Source organism: Schistocerca piceifrons, chromosome 11, assembly GCF_021461385.2.
Source record: "Schistocerca piceifrons isolate TAMUIC-IGC-003096 chromosome 11, iqSchPice1.1, whole genome shotgun sequence".
Lineage (NCBI taxonomy): Eukaryota > Metazoa > Arthropoda > Insecta > Orthoptera > Acrididae > Schistocerca > Schistocerca piceifrons.
In genome coordinates, this window is record NC_060148.1 from 130,900,462 (window position 1) to 130,916,635 (window position 16,174).

The 16,174-nt window shown below is 36.2% G+C and overlaps 1 protein-coding gene across 1 annotated transcript in view; it reads left to right on the plus strand.

Annotated features, from left to right (window-relative positions):
* Positions 1 to 16,174, plus strand: part of LOC124719793 (plasma membrane calcium-transporting ATPase 2-like) — a 570,459-nt gene that overhangs the window by 110,304 nt on the left and 443,981 nt on the right. Inside the window, exon 6 of the mRNA XM_047244989.1 lies at positions 14,164 to 14,346. Coding sequence (XP_047100945.1) covers positions 14,164 to 14,346 — 183 coding nt within the window. The remainder of the gene's footprint in view (positions 1 to 14,163; positions 14,347 to 16,174) is intronic.

The following is a 16,174-nucleotide window of genomic DNA, read 5'->3' on the forward strand; positions in this document are numbered from 1 at the left end:
ACTTTAGCAATGATTTCTGGAGTAGTGACACATCTTGGCTGACCACTGCATGGATCATCATCTAAGCTCTCCTGACCAAATTCAAATTCATTTGTCCACTTGGCAACAGTTGAATATGAAAGAGGAAAGTCCCCCAGTGTGTTCTAGAAATCGGCTTGAGTGTCCTGTGCTTTCATACCTTTGTTTGCGAAGTACTTAATCACTGCACGAATCTCAGTGTTTTTCCATCTTTGCAAACCACTATGCGGGAACAACAATAGAGCCACGTCACCACCAGAGCTGTCTTCCAAAACCACTAACGTTGCTCGTGTTTACAGGCAACATTCCAATGAATATCATGTGAACAACTCGTTTCACTAGTGCCTATCCTGGTGATTCTGAGAACTTTTCAAACCACTCTCATCCATTAAGTGTTCCTTCATTATACATATATGAGCTGATTATCTTCGTATACATTAACCCTGATTTATTTGTAGCAAATCATTTTCAACATTATTACAACAACAGAAATCAAAATAATTTTATGCTGCCCACTGAGCATTTAAAACTTTATGGTCAAACTCCACATTATATGGGTATAAAAATTTATAACAAAGTGAAAGGATGAGAATTGATCAGCATAAATTTAGAAACACTGCTAAAAACCATATACAAGAAACTAGTGCAGAAATGTTACTATTCAGTAGATGATTTCATAAATGATAACCAGAAAATCTGAGCAGGAGAGAGCACGTAGTTAGGGCTGTTAATTTTTAAAAGTTCATTACTCTCTAAGAAAAATTATTAATTGCTTAATTAATTAATTATTCTACTGTATATTATATTATTGAGATTATAAGGAAAATTGTAAACCTGTTTTTGTGTTTTGATGAACCTCCTGTACATTAAGTCAATGGCTTGAAATTGTATGTTGCGAGACAATAAACTTCTATTCTGTACTGCAGAATACTGACAATCTTTAATCCTCTCCCAATGTTGTTTCTTCAACTATTACTTCAAGCCTTTCATTCAGGATTTAGATTTTATTGGCCAGTAGTCAACCAAGAATGCACCTATATCTCACAAGCCACAACAAGAGTAGTCTTAAAATAGATGCTGCTTGCCAAAAAGTTACCATAATGGAGTGTGCCTACATCTGAAAAGAAGAAAATTCTCATAGGTCTACCAGTCCATAGAGCAGAACTAGGCCATGATTAAAAATTACTACATGCTAAAATAAAATTTCTATGTATTTTCTCACTTCTTAACTGCTGGATACTTGGAAAGTTTCTGTTCTGATTTAGGCACTTTTGTGGATGTAAGTTCCTTCATTTTGAAGTAAAATTGACATTTCATGTAGCAAAAAATTAGTTTGGGTATAGTCTCCATGGCATATTCTGCACTACTACCTAAGCCTGAAGTCTTATTTTTATTTTTCAGTTCTTTCCAAACAGTCATAGAACAAGTCACCCCAGAAAGCAGGTGGAGAAGAAAGATTAGTAGTTAAGGTTTCTTCCACCTGTAGCAAGCCATTTAACAATGCTTCGGAAGGGTAACATAAGTAACCTTTTCCTTAATGAAAACCATAGTACTTCAAGTTAGTGAAAAGTGATGAAAAAGGATGATTTTCTACTGATGAATTCTTTAATGTATCTAAGCAGTAACAACATTTAGTGATTAATGTACAATATAACCTACTATGTTGTGTACTTTTTTTTTTTTTTGCATTATCACACTGTTTTATTTTATTTTTTCTTATTTTATTTACTTATTGTGTTTTACATGCCTAGTTCCAAAGGACCAAATTGAGGAGCAAACCTCTAAGGTTATGGAATGTATCAGTACATGACATTACAACATAAAAGTAATAACAGATGAAATATTTTATGCACCTGGAAAGGGCAAGCCATGTTGTAGGGTGCATTGGCTTTCCACTCAGTATGTTTTTCACAAATATTTGGAGAAGGTATTAAAATCCATGGAGAAGAAGGACTTGAAAGAGCAGTTGAACAGAATGGACAGTGTCTTGAAAGGAGGATACAAGATGAACATCAACAAAAGCAAAATGAGGATAATGGAATGTAGTCGAATTAAGTCGGGTGATGCTGAGGGAATTAGATTAGAAAATGAGACACTTAAAGTAGTGAAGGAGTTCTGCTATTTGGGGAGAAAAATAACCGATGATGATCGAAGTAGAGAGGATATAAAATGTAGACTGGCAATGGCAAGGAAAGCGTTTCTGAAGAAGACAAATTTGTTAACATCAAGTATAGGTTTAAAGTGTCAGGAAGCCATTTCTGAAAGTATTTGTATGGAGTGTAGCCATGTATGGAAGTGAAACATGGACGATAAGTAGTTTGGACAAGAAGAGAATAGAAGCTTTCGAAATGTGGTGCTATAGAAGAATGCTGAAGATTAGATGGGTAGATCACATAACTAATGAGGAGGTATTGAATAGAATTGGGGAGAAGAGGAGTTTGTGGCACAACTTGACTAGGAGACGGGATCGGTTGGTAGGACATGTTCTGAGGCATCAAGGGATCACCAATTTAGTACTGGAGGGCAGCGTGGAGGGTAAAAATCGTTGAGGGAGATCAAGAGATGTCTACACTAAACAGATTCAGAAGGATGTAGGTTGCAGTAGGTACTGGGAGATGAAGGAGCTTGCACAGGATAGAGTATCATGGAGAGCTGCATCAAACCAGTCTCAGGACTGAAGACAACAACAACAACAACAACAACAACAACAACATGGTTTTCACTGTCATTTATGGCAATTAGTTTTTCTTCTATACTGCCTTTGTATAGATCTTTTGATGTCAGTGTATTCCTTCATAGTCTTGTTTGACAATATTCTTATCTGATTAACACAATTCCCTCTCTTTGGTAAAACATTCTTGACAGGCACATATATTGACTGGAGCATATGTAAATGTAGAACGTCTACTGATAAAGCATGGCCATCGCAGGTCAATGGTCTAATAACACCAAAATGTCATTCTAGTGAATCCTGATTGAACTTGGTAGTCAGTACATATTTGAACCCTTTATTCCACAAGTTTTCAGCTATTTCTGACATGCTCTGTACTGTTACTGAGAGAGATTCCATTGTTCTGTTTGAAGCAAAACGTACTGTATGAAGTGGTCAGAAAATGCGAAATATGCTGCAGAATTTTGTGGTGGTCTGACTTTTTTCCCATACCACATGGTGTTTTTGCATTCAGAACGTCGCAAACATTGTTTATATACTGAGTAAATGTTTCAGTTGGCTCCCTGGAAAGGAAGGCAAGGATGCATTTACTGAAAGGTCAAGTGTATGTCTGCATAGGTCAATTTACTACATGCCTTTACACCAGCAAATTTTAATGAACTCTCCAACTTCATAAAATCCTCACCTCATTATATCAGTGCCAAACAATGCAGAACATTCATTATGAATGTGGTTACATATGCATTTCAAAATATGTTCTGCATCTGAAAACGCCCAAACTTTTAAGTTCTCATTAGCAGGATTTTGTAAATAGCATTTAGTATTCCCAATCTTTCCTAATATTTGCAAATGTTTCCAGACTTGTTTGTTAGATTGGCTGCTACCACAAGTAAACCCTGTAATTTTACAATCTGCCTGCTGCAGTTGTATTATAACCTGAATTAAGACTTTTGCGAACATTTCTCCAGGAATTGCATTTTTACTGACATAGACTGCAACTGGTTGTACTGAACTGTGTAGCAGAGGTACAAACATGAAAACAAGGGAATGAACAGCTAAGACTTTATTTTGGTCTGCAGGAGTCATACTGCCAGAGTCTGAAAACCCATTGAACTGACTATCCTCTCTCAGTTTAACCTCATCAAACATAATTACCTCTGTCTTTCTGTTTTCACCAGTCTCTTCTCTAAAATTCTCTTTAATAGCATCTAAAGCTGCCTTGTTTATACCATATGTGCAGTTCAAACCCTTTCAATGTGTCCTCAAATGCACATCTGAAGGAAGAGGTAACAGATCCTGTTTCAAGCAATGCCTATAACCACATCCGCAGCTCGTGGTCTAGTGGCTAGCATTGCTGCCTCTGGATCCACGGGGTCCCAGGTTTGATTCCTGGCCAGGTTGGGGATTTTCTCTGCTCAGTGATAGGGTGTCTGTGTTGTCCTATTCATTTCATCATCATCATCATCATCATCATCATCATCATCATCATCATGATTCGTGACAGTGGCTAAATTGGACTGTAAAAAAAAAATTGGACTCTGTAAAAATTGGGACTTTGTACGGGTGCTGATGACCACACAGTTGAGCACCCCATAAACCAAACATCATCATCACCACCTATAACTCCTAGGAGATTTGATATGTAATAAAAAAACTATCTAGAAGTAGTTCACCATTGTATCTCATGCTTTTTGGATCCTTTTTCTGGCTGTTCTGTAACATAGCATCTGCAATTATATTTTGCTTACTAGATAAGCTTTTGTTACAAGTGTGTTTCTTTACTCTACTTAATTATACCTGTAGCAAAATCACTGTAGCCTTCTCACTGTAGCCTTCTCTGACTTGAGCTTATTGTTCACCCTAGCCAAGCTACTTTTTAATTTTTTTAAATTTGTAATTTCGGTACAGTTACTTCATCAAGTGACTAACTAATGTAGACCTATCAAGCAACTGGGTTCTAAATCAGAATTCTTAAGCATTTGAGGGTGTTTTATTCACAATTTTGCAAGCAGTTTTCCTTTTTGTGAGAGATTTTCTTTGCTTTAATGGGGTTGGCAAATACGTTGGCAAATGTGGAAAAATGTGAGGAACTGAATGTGAGCTCAAGTGCCAATTAAATCTACTTCCTTTCCACCAATAATGAATTCATCTGTTTTTAATATTAAATTTTCACCAAAGTGAGCATCACAAATGTAGGAGTTTCTTGCTAGCTCCTTGCCTTCCCTTGCGATAACTCTTTTTTCTATTTGTTAAAATTTTCTACATGCTTTAGTAGCTTGAAAATGTGTCTTTCCTCAACAGTGCAGCATCATCACTTCAGTTTAGGAGACTGCAGACCCAAATATTAATTTCAAATGAAATACTCACTTGGCAACCATGTATTTCAGTTCAATGTATAGTCAAGTGCCACTAATAATCTGTACTGCTCCAGAATTGCACACATATAACTCAAAATATCCGCAAATCAGCAATGAAGCACTTGATATAATGTTTATAGACAACACTGAGCACAGTCCGCAAAATAATTGCAGTGCTGCACAGTGGGAGATTACCGCACTAATCCTATTCAGCCCACATTATTGGAGAGAAGATATCGCACTTTCTACTGCTATACACTATTGTTTACATGTTAAAAGTTCGAAGCTGTTTACTAGCCCAGTTAAATATGATGCCTGGAAAACAGCTGTTCCAGTTTATGATTTAGTCAATGCAATTGCTATTTCTCTTCAACTAGATGAGGCTTAAACAGCTTCTGATATTTCTACTTATCCCTCACTGTGAAAAAAATCCACTCCGTCCATGTTAGTGAAACATTTTTATAAACAAGACGAAATGTGATAGCTTAAGCATGTTTAAAAACCCGTTCCTTTTACATGGGAGCTAAAATCTATTGCATAATTGAAAAACCAGCAACCAGAAGTGGATTTCCACAATCAATTTTGAAGTGTTTATGTGCCTATCCATAATCGGTATTGGTTCTGGAGTTGTTAAAGCACAGCACTATGGAATGGATGGATGTGGAGCAGTGATACCAGCTTGTCTGAGAACTAGATGGCTGTGGGGAGGGGATTAGTGAGTGGGAAACATATTATGTTGTGTCACCAACCATGGTAATGTATACTGTGTATTTTGGCTCTTTAGCAACATGTGCCATGTTTAAACAGAAGTTTATTTGAATACATTTGTAATCAGAATTGAAATTACTTTAAAATTGGTCAAATATTCAAAAATTTCCGCAAGGAGATGGTAAAAGTCTATCTAGGGGCCAGTTGGTACTTACTTGTTTTGAGCTACAGAGTTGTCGGCGCTCACCGGGACATGACAGGAATGAAAGGGGGTGTCTCAACTGCTGGTTCATCCAGTCTGTATGATACTTTGTTCTTGTATATACTCTGTAGTACAAGGATTGTACAAAAAATATCACATACCTTTAAGCACCATCAAGACAGACATAAAATAATACTTTCACATTTGTATTTTGAAACTTAATGGCATATTAAAACTGTGTGTCAGACTGGGATTTGAACCGGGAACCTTTGCATTTCACAGACATGTGTTCCACCAACCAGAGTATGACTCTCCACCCATCCTAACAGCTTTACAACCACCTGTCAGTACCTCATATCTCATGTTTTTATTTTATTTCACAGGAAACATAGTTTACCATTACATCTGTATCACATGAAAGAGAAGGGATGCTCCATAATTTATTTTGCTAAATGATCCTCAAAGCGTGAGCTGTAACTAGGGGTAATAACATTAATAGTCACAAAGTTCTTTTGTTATTTTGGTTTGTGGGGAGCCTGAAATGAAACATGGAAATTTCAATCATCCTGAATAATCTACTTTTGTCCTAACTAAAAGTTTAACTGATTAAACTTACAAAAGAAATAGCCTTAACTAGCAGTTATTTTTTTAGTAGAAAAAAAGAGCTGAAATTGATTCACTTTTTAAAACAGTTCTATGTGCAGTTGAAAATTTATAATAGTAACATCCCTTGAATAGAGCAGATACATTCCTCTTAAAATAGTTCAGTTCTTCTCCTTAATGTTTCAAGCAACAGCAAGAATATGAAGAATGCACAAATATCCCTTCATTTGAGCCTATGAAATGATGGCAAAGGTCCTAAAACATGCATGCATTGTACAGTATCGTCATGTACTGTGGTATTTAGTTCAGTGATTATCCTGGAGTACCACAGATTAGAATATTTACAAGCTACGTATTTTGATGGGATCAAATTCTTTTCAGTCACAGAGGCTGCCAATTTAGTCTTTAAATTACATGTCAAGGCGGGTTCCACATCACTAATGACCCTCCTTGCTTTCAGGTTTCCTAAACAATCTAACCACTAAAGGTTATGGACACTTCTGGTTCCAGAAAGTGTTTGAAGTTCAGCAATATCAGAGTCTGATTTAAAACAGATTCTTCAGAAATAAATTTATACTTTGATAATGTTAACATTATAAAATGGAACCAAATCTGATGCAGATAGTATTTGATTTCCTGGGAGTCTTTGCAAAATTTCCTTTTATACTGTTATTCTAACTGGCCCTCTTAGTTTGTTTGTGGCTTGTTGCAAAGAATAACCACTCAGTACTGATGCTAAAATTGTGTGTGTGTGTGTGTGTGTGTGTGTGTGTGTGTGTGTGTGTGTAAGTTCTTGATTTTATTTTTTTACAATGTTTCCCTATTATCAAATTTGTAAACATTATATATTACATGTATTTAAAAATTAGGTATATAAAAACGCATATATTCAATTGGGATGTTGTATCAGAATTTCAAAGCATTCAGCCCAAAACCTTTAGAGATTTAAATTTAGGAACATTTACAGCTTCTTCTTAAGTTCAAATGTAGATTTTCAAGTATACCTGTTATCTGGTCGTAGTGCACAAGACAACATGGAGTCGCCAATCAATCAAATGTAGATGTTCGTTTCTTCAAGATCTCAAATCTTCAAAAGTTCTTCACAGATGGGTATAAGTAATAAAACTGGAAACATTATAAAAATGTAAACACACACACACACACCAGGGAAAATGTTGTTACCAAAGATCTAACAATAAATGTTTCCAATTTATTTCTAATTTTTACAGGTTACTGTGATAAACATTTAGACACAAAGAGACTAGATACTTTTTAATATATAAATGAATATAAAATATACAGTAGTGAAATGTTGTTAACAAACATCAAAGTTGTATTTATGGGTTATTAGTTTATGATTACAATACTACAGAACATAAATTTACAATAACAATAAACAGGGCTCAACGTCAGAAGTGGGGGGGGGGGGGGGGGGGGGGGGAGAGAGAGAGATGGACATAGTGGTGGGAGGGAGTGGACATAAAAAAGGGGAAAGAGGAACTGGACAGAGTTAGGGGCAAGAGGAGATGGGGGAGAGGGAGGGAAAAGGGGGAGGAAGAGATGGACAGAGAAATAGGGAGAGGGAAATGAGCAGAGACGGAAGGGGGGGGGGGGGGGGGTAAGAGATTAGGACGTATATCCAATTGTTGTTGGAGATATGTGCTTTTTGTTTTCTTTCTTTTACACTTAAGCAGACTTGAGACACAGCAAAGAATGGCTGGCTACAGCTAATAGGTTTATAAAAGTAGTCGTTTTTATTGACTTGCATGAAAATCAGTAAAATAATGCATTTATTATAATATCTGAATATGTTTCTTTGGTGAATTCTGAAACTATAACATACACATCATGTTTCATGGCAGCAGATATAACACACAGAATTTTAACCTGGTTTTGTGAGCACTAAGATGAGTTGTTGCATCTCCTCCGGCCACCACAATCACAATATCTCAACATTATTGAGTCCTTGTGGCCAGCTTTGAAGAGAGTAGTGTGTGATCACTATCCAGCTTCATCATCATTACCTGCACTTGCCACTATTTTGCTGGAAGAATGGTATAAAATATATTTATCCTTTCAAAAATGACTGGAAGCTGTTTTGAATGCCAGCAGTTTACCTACACAGTTTTAAGCATGGTAATGTGTTGTTTTTGGTGTTTCCATAGTGTTGTCCACCTCCTGTATATGCAGAGGTTGGGTTTTTACATACTATTATTTTGTGAGATCTATATACCCTTCTTCGTATTCTACCGCATTCATTAGTAAAATTATGTTCTTACAAGTGGTTTGGATGCACAGTAAGAGGGGATACCATTAGCGCTTGCTGGAACACCCAGTATGTGATGAAGTGAACCTAGTGGAGAAAGACGTGCTTCCAAACTGTGAATAAATTTCATGTAAAATGCATAAAATAAACTGTTTTCTTGCACACTGCTTTTATCCTGTGCTTCCAACATCTCTTATATCTGAGAAAACACTAGGCGTATCATAAATTGGTAAAAATTTGTTACTAAATCAGTTACTTCAGGTTTCAATTTCTGTCCTCTCTTCAACAGTTGTTTCTGCTGAGAAACTCTTTTCTCTAAAACAATTGTGTGATTGGCCAAATAGTCATTCAAAAACTTGAAAGTATTTCTAATGTTTTGCTGAGATTAACACAGCAATGCAGGGGAAGCAAGCAACTGAATTTATTTTTACTTTGTACATTGGTGTAAATTGTTCATTTTATTAACCAACAGGTCCATAGTCTATCAAGATATGGAGCTTGTAAATATTCCATTCTGTGATAGTGTGGGATAATCTTTGAACTAAATACAACAGAACATGATGTTATCGTACAAATTCTGCATCTTGTAGGAACTTTGCTGTCATTCCATTGGCCCAAATGTGTGGGTACTTGTCTAGTCATAAATTACGTACTGTTACTGAATGTCCTAAAGCATTCAATTTTCAGAGAAGTGTAGACACTCTACTCAGAGAAATGTAACTGTTATAAATTACATCTACTGTGAGTACACTTATTTAAAGAAATGAATTAACTTCAACTTTTAAAAAATATTATTAATAATGTCTGTTTCTTTTATAAGTTTAACCAAAAAGGTCAGCTAGGATAAAAGTATGTTTTTACAGGGTCCTACAAATTTCCATAGTTTATTTTAGGCTCTCAAAGAAAAAAGAAAAAGAAAAACTGTTATTACAAAAAGAATTATGAAAGAACAAAACACAATTAATTTTTATTTTCCCAAGAAAGAGCCCATACTTTGAGAGAATTATTTAAAAAAAATTGTTTACTGATTATCCCTTTTTCTTTATATGATATTTGAGTAATGGTAAAACAAAGTGCTGCCAAAATAAAATACAAACATATACGTATACATTTTTTTCATATCTTGATGGTTTTACTTTGAGATATGAAATATTTTTTTTGTACAATCTGCATACTGCTCAATATCATAATTATAATTATTATTATTATTTCCCAACTCCTGTTTTCTTGGTGTTGTGTACAAGTGCTCACCATCTACTCCTGTTTTCATAGATCTTTTCCTAGACATCTTGCCATTGGAATCCTCTCTCCACCACATCTGATTTCACTGTATCTCTCCAGCATTTTCATGGCTTTCTACATTTTTCTTTTGCCTTGGACGTTTATTTTGAAATAATTATTTTAAATTCTAGTAATGTGCCCATACTGCTGCACTCTGTTTCTATTATACTAGTTATAGTGATTTCAGTATTGGCTAATTTCTCATTCACCACCTTCTTTATCTGTTCTTTCCAGTACTTTGGTTTATAATTCTTATGAATCATATTTTTGCCACTTGAATGCTGCTGTAGTCTTTTTTCCTTTAGGGCTTATATCCATAAACCGTAAGCGAGAATTGGCTCAAATTATGTGTAGTATAGGTTATTTTTGCCTTTTGTGGTCCCATAGACGGTTTTTGACTTGACTGTAAAAGCTGGTTGCCTTCTGTGCCCTTCTAAGCATTTCCTGCTTCATAGTATTGAATGGAATACTCTCTTTGAAATTCTTAAGGCAGCAGCGGTAAAATACAGGGAGCGAAAGTCTATTAAAAATCTTGTGCAGAAACCAGATAACAGTAATTATAGTCGAGGGGCTTAAAGGGGAAGCAGTGGGTGGTTGAGAAGGGAGTGAAACAGAGTTGTAGCCTATCCCCAATGTTATTCAATCTGTACATTGAAGAAGCAGTGAAGGAAACCAAAAGAAAATTTGGAATGGGAATTATAGCTCGGAGAAAATAAGAAAAACCTTTGAAGTTTGGTGATGACATTGTAATTCTGTCAGAGACAGCAAAGGACTTGGAAGAACAGTTGAATGGAATGGACAGTGTCTTGAAAGGAGGATATAAGATGAACATCGGCAAAAGAAGGCAAGGATAATGGAACGTAGTTGAATTAAATAAGACGATGCTAAGGAAATTAGATTAGGAAATAAGACACTTAAAGTAGTAGATGAGTTCTGCTATTTGGGCAGCAAAATAACTGATGATGGCCAAAGTAGAGAGGATACAAAATGTAGGCTGGCAATGGAAAGAAAAGCAGTTCTGAAGAAGAGAAATTTGTTAACATTGAGTGCCAATTTAAGTGTTAGGAATTCTTCTCCAAAAGTATTTACAGGGTGACAATTATTGAAGTATATGGAAAAGAACATAAATTAGTTAAATATTACAGTGTGCACACACTGCATTCCACATATAAACATCACTACAGATATTCAGATTTAGGTTATGACGTGTTCAATGTGGCTGCCATCACTGGCAATGATGTGGCACAGACAAATAGCAAAATTCTTTGTGACCCACTGAAGTGTCAGAATGTCAATGCTGCTGATTACATCTTCAGCTCAGCAATGGTTTTGGGGGTTATTGCTGTACACCTTGTCTTTAATATAGCCCCACAAAAAGAAGTCACATGTGTTCAGATCTAGAGACTATGGCAGCCAACCAAGGCCGATGCCAATGGTCTCTGGGTACCCCAGAGCCAGAATGTGGTCCCCAAAGTGCTCCTCCTGGACATCAAATGCTCTCCTGCTGCGATGGGGTTGAGCTCCGTCTTGCATGAACCACATCTTGCCAAAATCAGGAAATTGGAAATTTGTGGTAAGGTCTTATGGGACCAACAGCTAAGGTCATCAGTCCCTAAGCTTACTCACTATTTAATATAACTTAAACTAACTTACACTAAGGATGACACACACACACACAAACACACACACACACACACACACACACACACACACACACACGCGCGCACACCCATGCCAGGACTGGAACCTCTGACAGGGGAAGCCGTGCGGACCGTGACAAGATGCCTCAGACCGTGTGGCCAAAATCAGGATCACTTTGGATAATAGGGAAGAAATTATCTTCCAAAACCTTCACATACCATTCTGTAGTCACTGTGCCATCAAAGAATGTTGTACTGATTATGCCGTGACTGGACATAGCACACTAGACAGTTATCCATTGAGGTTGAAGAGACTTCTTGATCGTGAAATGTGGATTCTCAGTCTCCCAAATGCACCACTTTGCTTATTGACAAACCCATCCAAATGAAAGTTGGCTTAGTCACGAAACCAAATCATATTCACATACTAATTCCCATCATGCCTCAGACCCAACTGTACAGTTTGAATGTCCTAAAGCAAAACTGGTCAGGTGTTATGATGATTTTATTTCATATAGTTCAATAATTGTCGCACTGTATCTGAAGAATAGCTATGTATGGAAGTGAAACATGGATGATAAACAGTTTAAGCAAAATAGAAAATAGAAGCTTCTGAAATGTGATGCTACAGAAGAATGTTGAAGATTAGATGGTTAGATCATGTAAGTAATGAGGATATACTGAATAGAATTGGGGAGACAAGAAGTTCATGGCATAACTTGGCCAAAAGAAGGAATTGGTTGATAGAACAAGTTCTGAGACATCAAGTGATTAGAGGGAAGTGTGGGGGAAAAAATCCTATAGAGGGACCAAGAGATGAATACAGTTAGCAGATTCAGGAGGCTGTAGGTTTGCAATAGTCAGTCAAGGATGAAGAGGCTCTAACAGGATGAAATGCATGGAGACTTAAGACCACAACAGTACAATATTGTCTTTGGCAGTTGTGCTTGTTAGGTATTTGAAATGGCAAACTGGTTCTGATTTCATCCATTCCAAATGAAAGTTCAGTATTGTTCCTTTCCTAGTGATGGTAATTTCTATGGTCTTGGTTCTTATCTTCAGTCCAAAATTGTTGACCATACTGTTCCATTCTGTCAGCTCAGTTTCTGTTTCTTCCTGTAGCAGAACATTGTCAGTGAATGTTTGGGCTGGATTCATTGACCATTTCCTAGATAGATTTCGTAGTCTTGTCTATGATTATTTCACATAGACTGTGTGGTAAATACAAAATTGGCCATTTATTTTCAAAGTGTTTTGTGCCATTACAATGATACAAATGACAAAACTTCTAAACTTTGAAGTCCTATAAAATAGAAACCGAGAGAGATAAAGTGCTAAAATTTGATGTGCTTACTTACATTTATAGGTAGAACAAATAAGCTAAATTTTATCCAAATCTTAGGTGATGGATGACATGGCAAGAGTGAATTAGTGTGGAATGACCCTAAACTAGAGTATCAGTAATACATCTGCCTTATTTGCAACTGGAATTATTACATTCTTCTTGGGGTATGAGGGTATTTCTCCTGCCCCATATATTAGATATACCAAGAGGAATAATTTTGTCATGGCTTGCTCCCCCAAGGATCTCAATAATTCTGAGGGACTGCCATCTACTCTTACATCTTGTTTCACCTTTGGTCCTTTGTATGGTATTAAGTGCTTTTCACAGTGTCACAACTTCTGTCTCGTCTTAATCTACTTCCTCTTCCCTTTCCATTACATTGTCTCAAAGCTCATTTCCCCCCTATAGCCCTTCTACCTATTCTTTGCACTTTCGACCTTTTCCTTCTTTGCTCAGATCTGGCTTGCTTTGTAAGAGGTTGAGGAAGTTGAAACATCAATTTGTCACTAGTATAAGGTCTATACTTGCATCAGGAAATATGGTAACTTGAATCATCTTGGACTTTTCAAGAGATTGTAACCAGGTCAGAAAATAATCTATTTCCGTGGAGAGTTTCTGGACCATCCCATGGTCTGTCTGTCAGGCAGTAGTGGCATATCAATTTACTTTTAAATTATTTGTGTTATGAGAGCTAGTGTGAAATTAGACTTTTAGGGAGGGACTTCACTTATGCTCTTCTTTATTTATCCTCCACTTCACCTACTCTTCTTCCACAATAACGAAGAAGAACTGTGTTTGTTGACAGTTACCATGATGTGTTGTTCTATATGTCTGTGAAAAAACATTTAACAACTTGTGTCCCATATGAGGTAAACTTCCGGCTGCATATTTTGTAAAACAAACAGGGATTAAAAAATTAAACTAATAATCACCTCAATTCTTTCCTGGTTTTGAAAGCTGCAACATTTTATTGCAAAAACTAAACAGTTTTTGCTATTCCTTTATGTTTCATTTTTAAAGGTTGTTTTAGGACAGCTGCGTAAATTTATTTTTGGATTGCAAATGTTTACAGGAACTCATGTGATGGAAGGCAGTGGTAGGATGTTGGTAACTGCTGTTGGAGTGAATTCTCAGGCTGGAATAATTGTCAAATTACTGGGAGCTGCTGCAGATGAAGAAGTTGTGCAGGGAAAGAACAAGAAGAAGAAGAAGGAGGAGGAAGAAGAGGAGGGGGAGGAAAGTAAAAAATCAGAAGGTGACTTTGTCCATTTTCCTCCTAGTTATATTTTTTACTGTTGCCCTTGCTCATTGTGAATTACAGTTTCCAGGAACATATTTTGAAGATTCTACAACCTTATGACTTAGGCTGTAATCCTCAAGGTGTACCCACTCAATTCTGTGACTTCTAATGATGTTACGATGTTTGCAAGTACATACTGTTTGACCCATCACTATTTTGCCTTGACAATGAAGCCTCTTTCATTCATTTCACTTCTTCTGTTGATTACTGTCAGCAATGTTGAATGAGTCAAAGTGTGCATTAACAGAGGAGGCAGCTGCCAGAAACTAATTTTGTAAACAGTACTACCAGTAAACTATCAATATGCAGCTGTAAGCTGTCTTTAACATAATAAAGTTAGTAGGAAACATGTTACTATTAAACATGCTGCTACTTCCTAATCTGTGATGAATGATTGATTGTTTTATTGGCCTGTTTCATCATTTTTATATGTAGATACAAATCGATTGAGTAAGTCAGTCATTATGAGATGAGACAACATGAATTGATGTACTGGTTGTAAAGTCTATATGTACTAAAATGTACATAAGTTTACATACATAACAACTTGTAAGAAAATGTATACATACGGGTAACTATATTTTTGCTCCTCTTAAGAACTTATAATAGTTATTCTAGTTAAAAGAAAAAAGAAAAGAAAAAACATTTTTACAATTCTTACAGCATTGTGTTGATCATAGTTTACATCATTATCTTTCCTTTCTACAAAAGAAACAAATTATACTAAGTCATAATACTCTTCTTATGAATTAACAACAATTAATCTTATTATATTAATTGAACAAGAAAAATGAGGTTTATAGTTTATGCAGCATCTTCATGACCATAGTTCGCAACTTCTTTGTATAAAACCTCAAGTTTATAAATTAGAAGATATTTATAAATCTGTATGACATACACTAATGATGATTACATTACTGACCGAAGTATTCAGGAGGAACTCTTGCAGATTATAGCTTATATATAGTTTGGGATTGTATACATTTATCACCACGCCAGTTTAAAATTCCTTAAATCTTTTTGTTTCTTAATGTGTTGTGGTAACTTCTTGTAAAGCTTTTTTTTTTTTTTTTTTTTTTTTTTTTTTTTTTTTTTTTTTTTTTTTTTTTTTTTTTTTTTTTTCTCCCCTAGTAGAGTCCCATCTTGCCTAACTTTTGTTTTTTCATATCCACTATGCAGCTTCATTTTCTGTTGTGTATTCTACACTGAAGCGCCAAAGAAACTGGTACAGGCACGCATATTAAAATTCAGATATATGTAAACAGGCAGTCGGCAACTCCTGAAAGACACCAATTGTCTGGCACAGTTGTTAGATTGATTACTGCTGCTTCAGTGGCAGGTTACCAAGCTGTGAGTGAGTTTCAACGTGGTGTTGTAGTTGGCACAGCATCTCCAAGGTAGCAATGAAGTGGGGATTTTCCTGTATGACCATTTCATGAGTGTACTGTGAACATCAGAAATCTGGTAAAACATAAGATCTCTGAAATTGCTGTGGCTGGAAAAAGATCCTGCAAGAATGGGACCAATGATGACTGAAGAGAATCATTCAGTGTGACAGAAGTGCAACTCTTTTGCAAACTGCTACAAATTTCAATCCCTGCAGGATTCATGGTGTCAATTTCCTCCAGCTGGGCCATCAACAACTCTCAACGTGTGAACCGTTCAACGAAACATCATCAGTATGGGATGTGTACCCTTGATGACTGCACAACACAAAGCACTACGCCTAACTGAGGTGCTTCAATACTGACATTGGACTGTTGATGTCTGGTAACATGTTGCC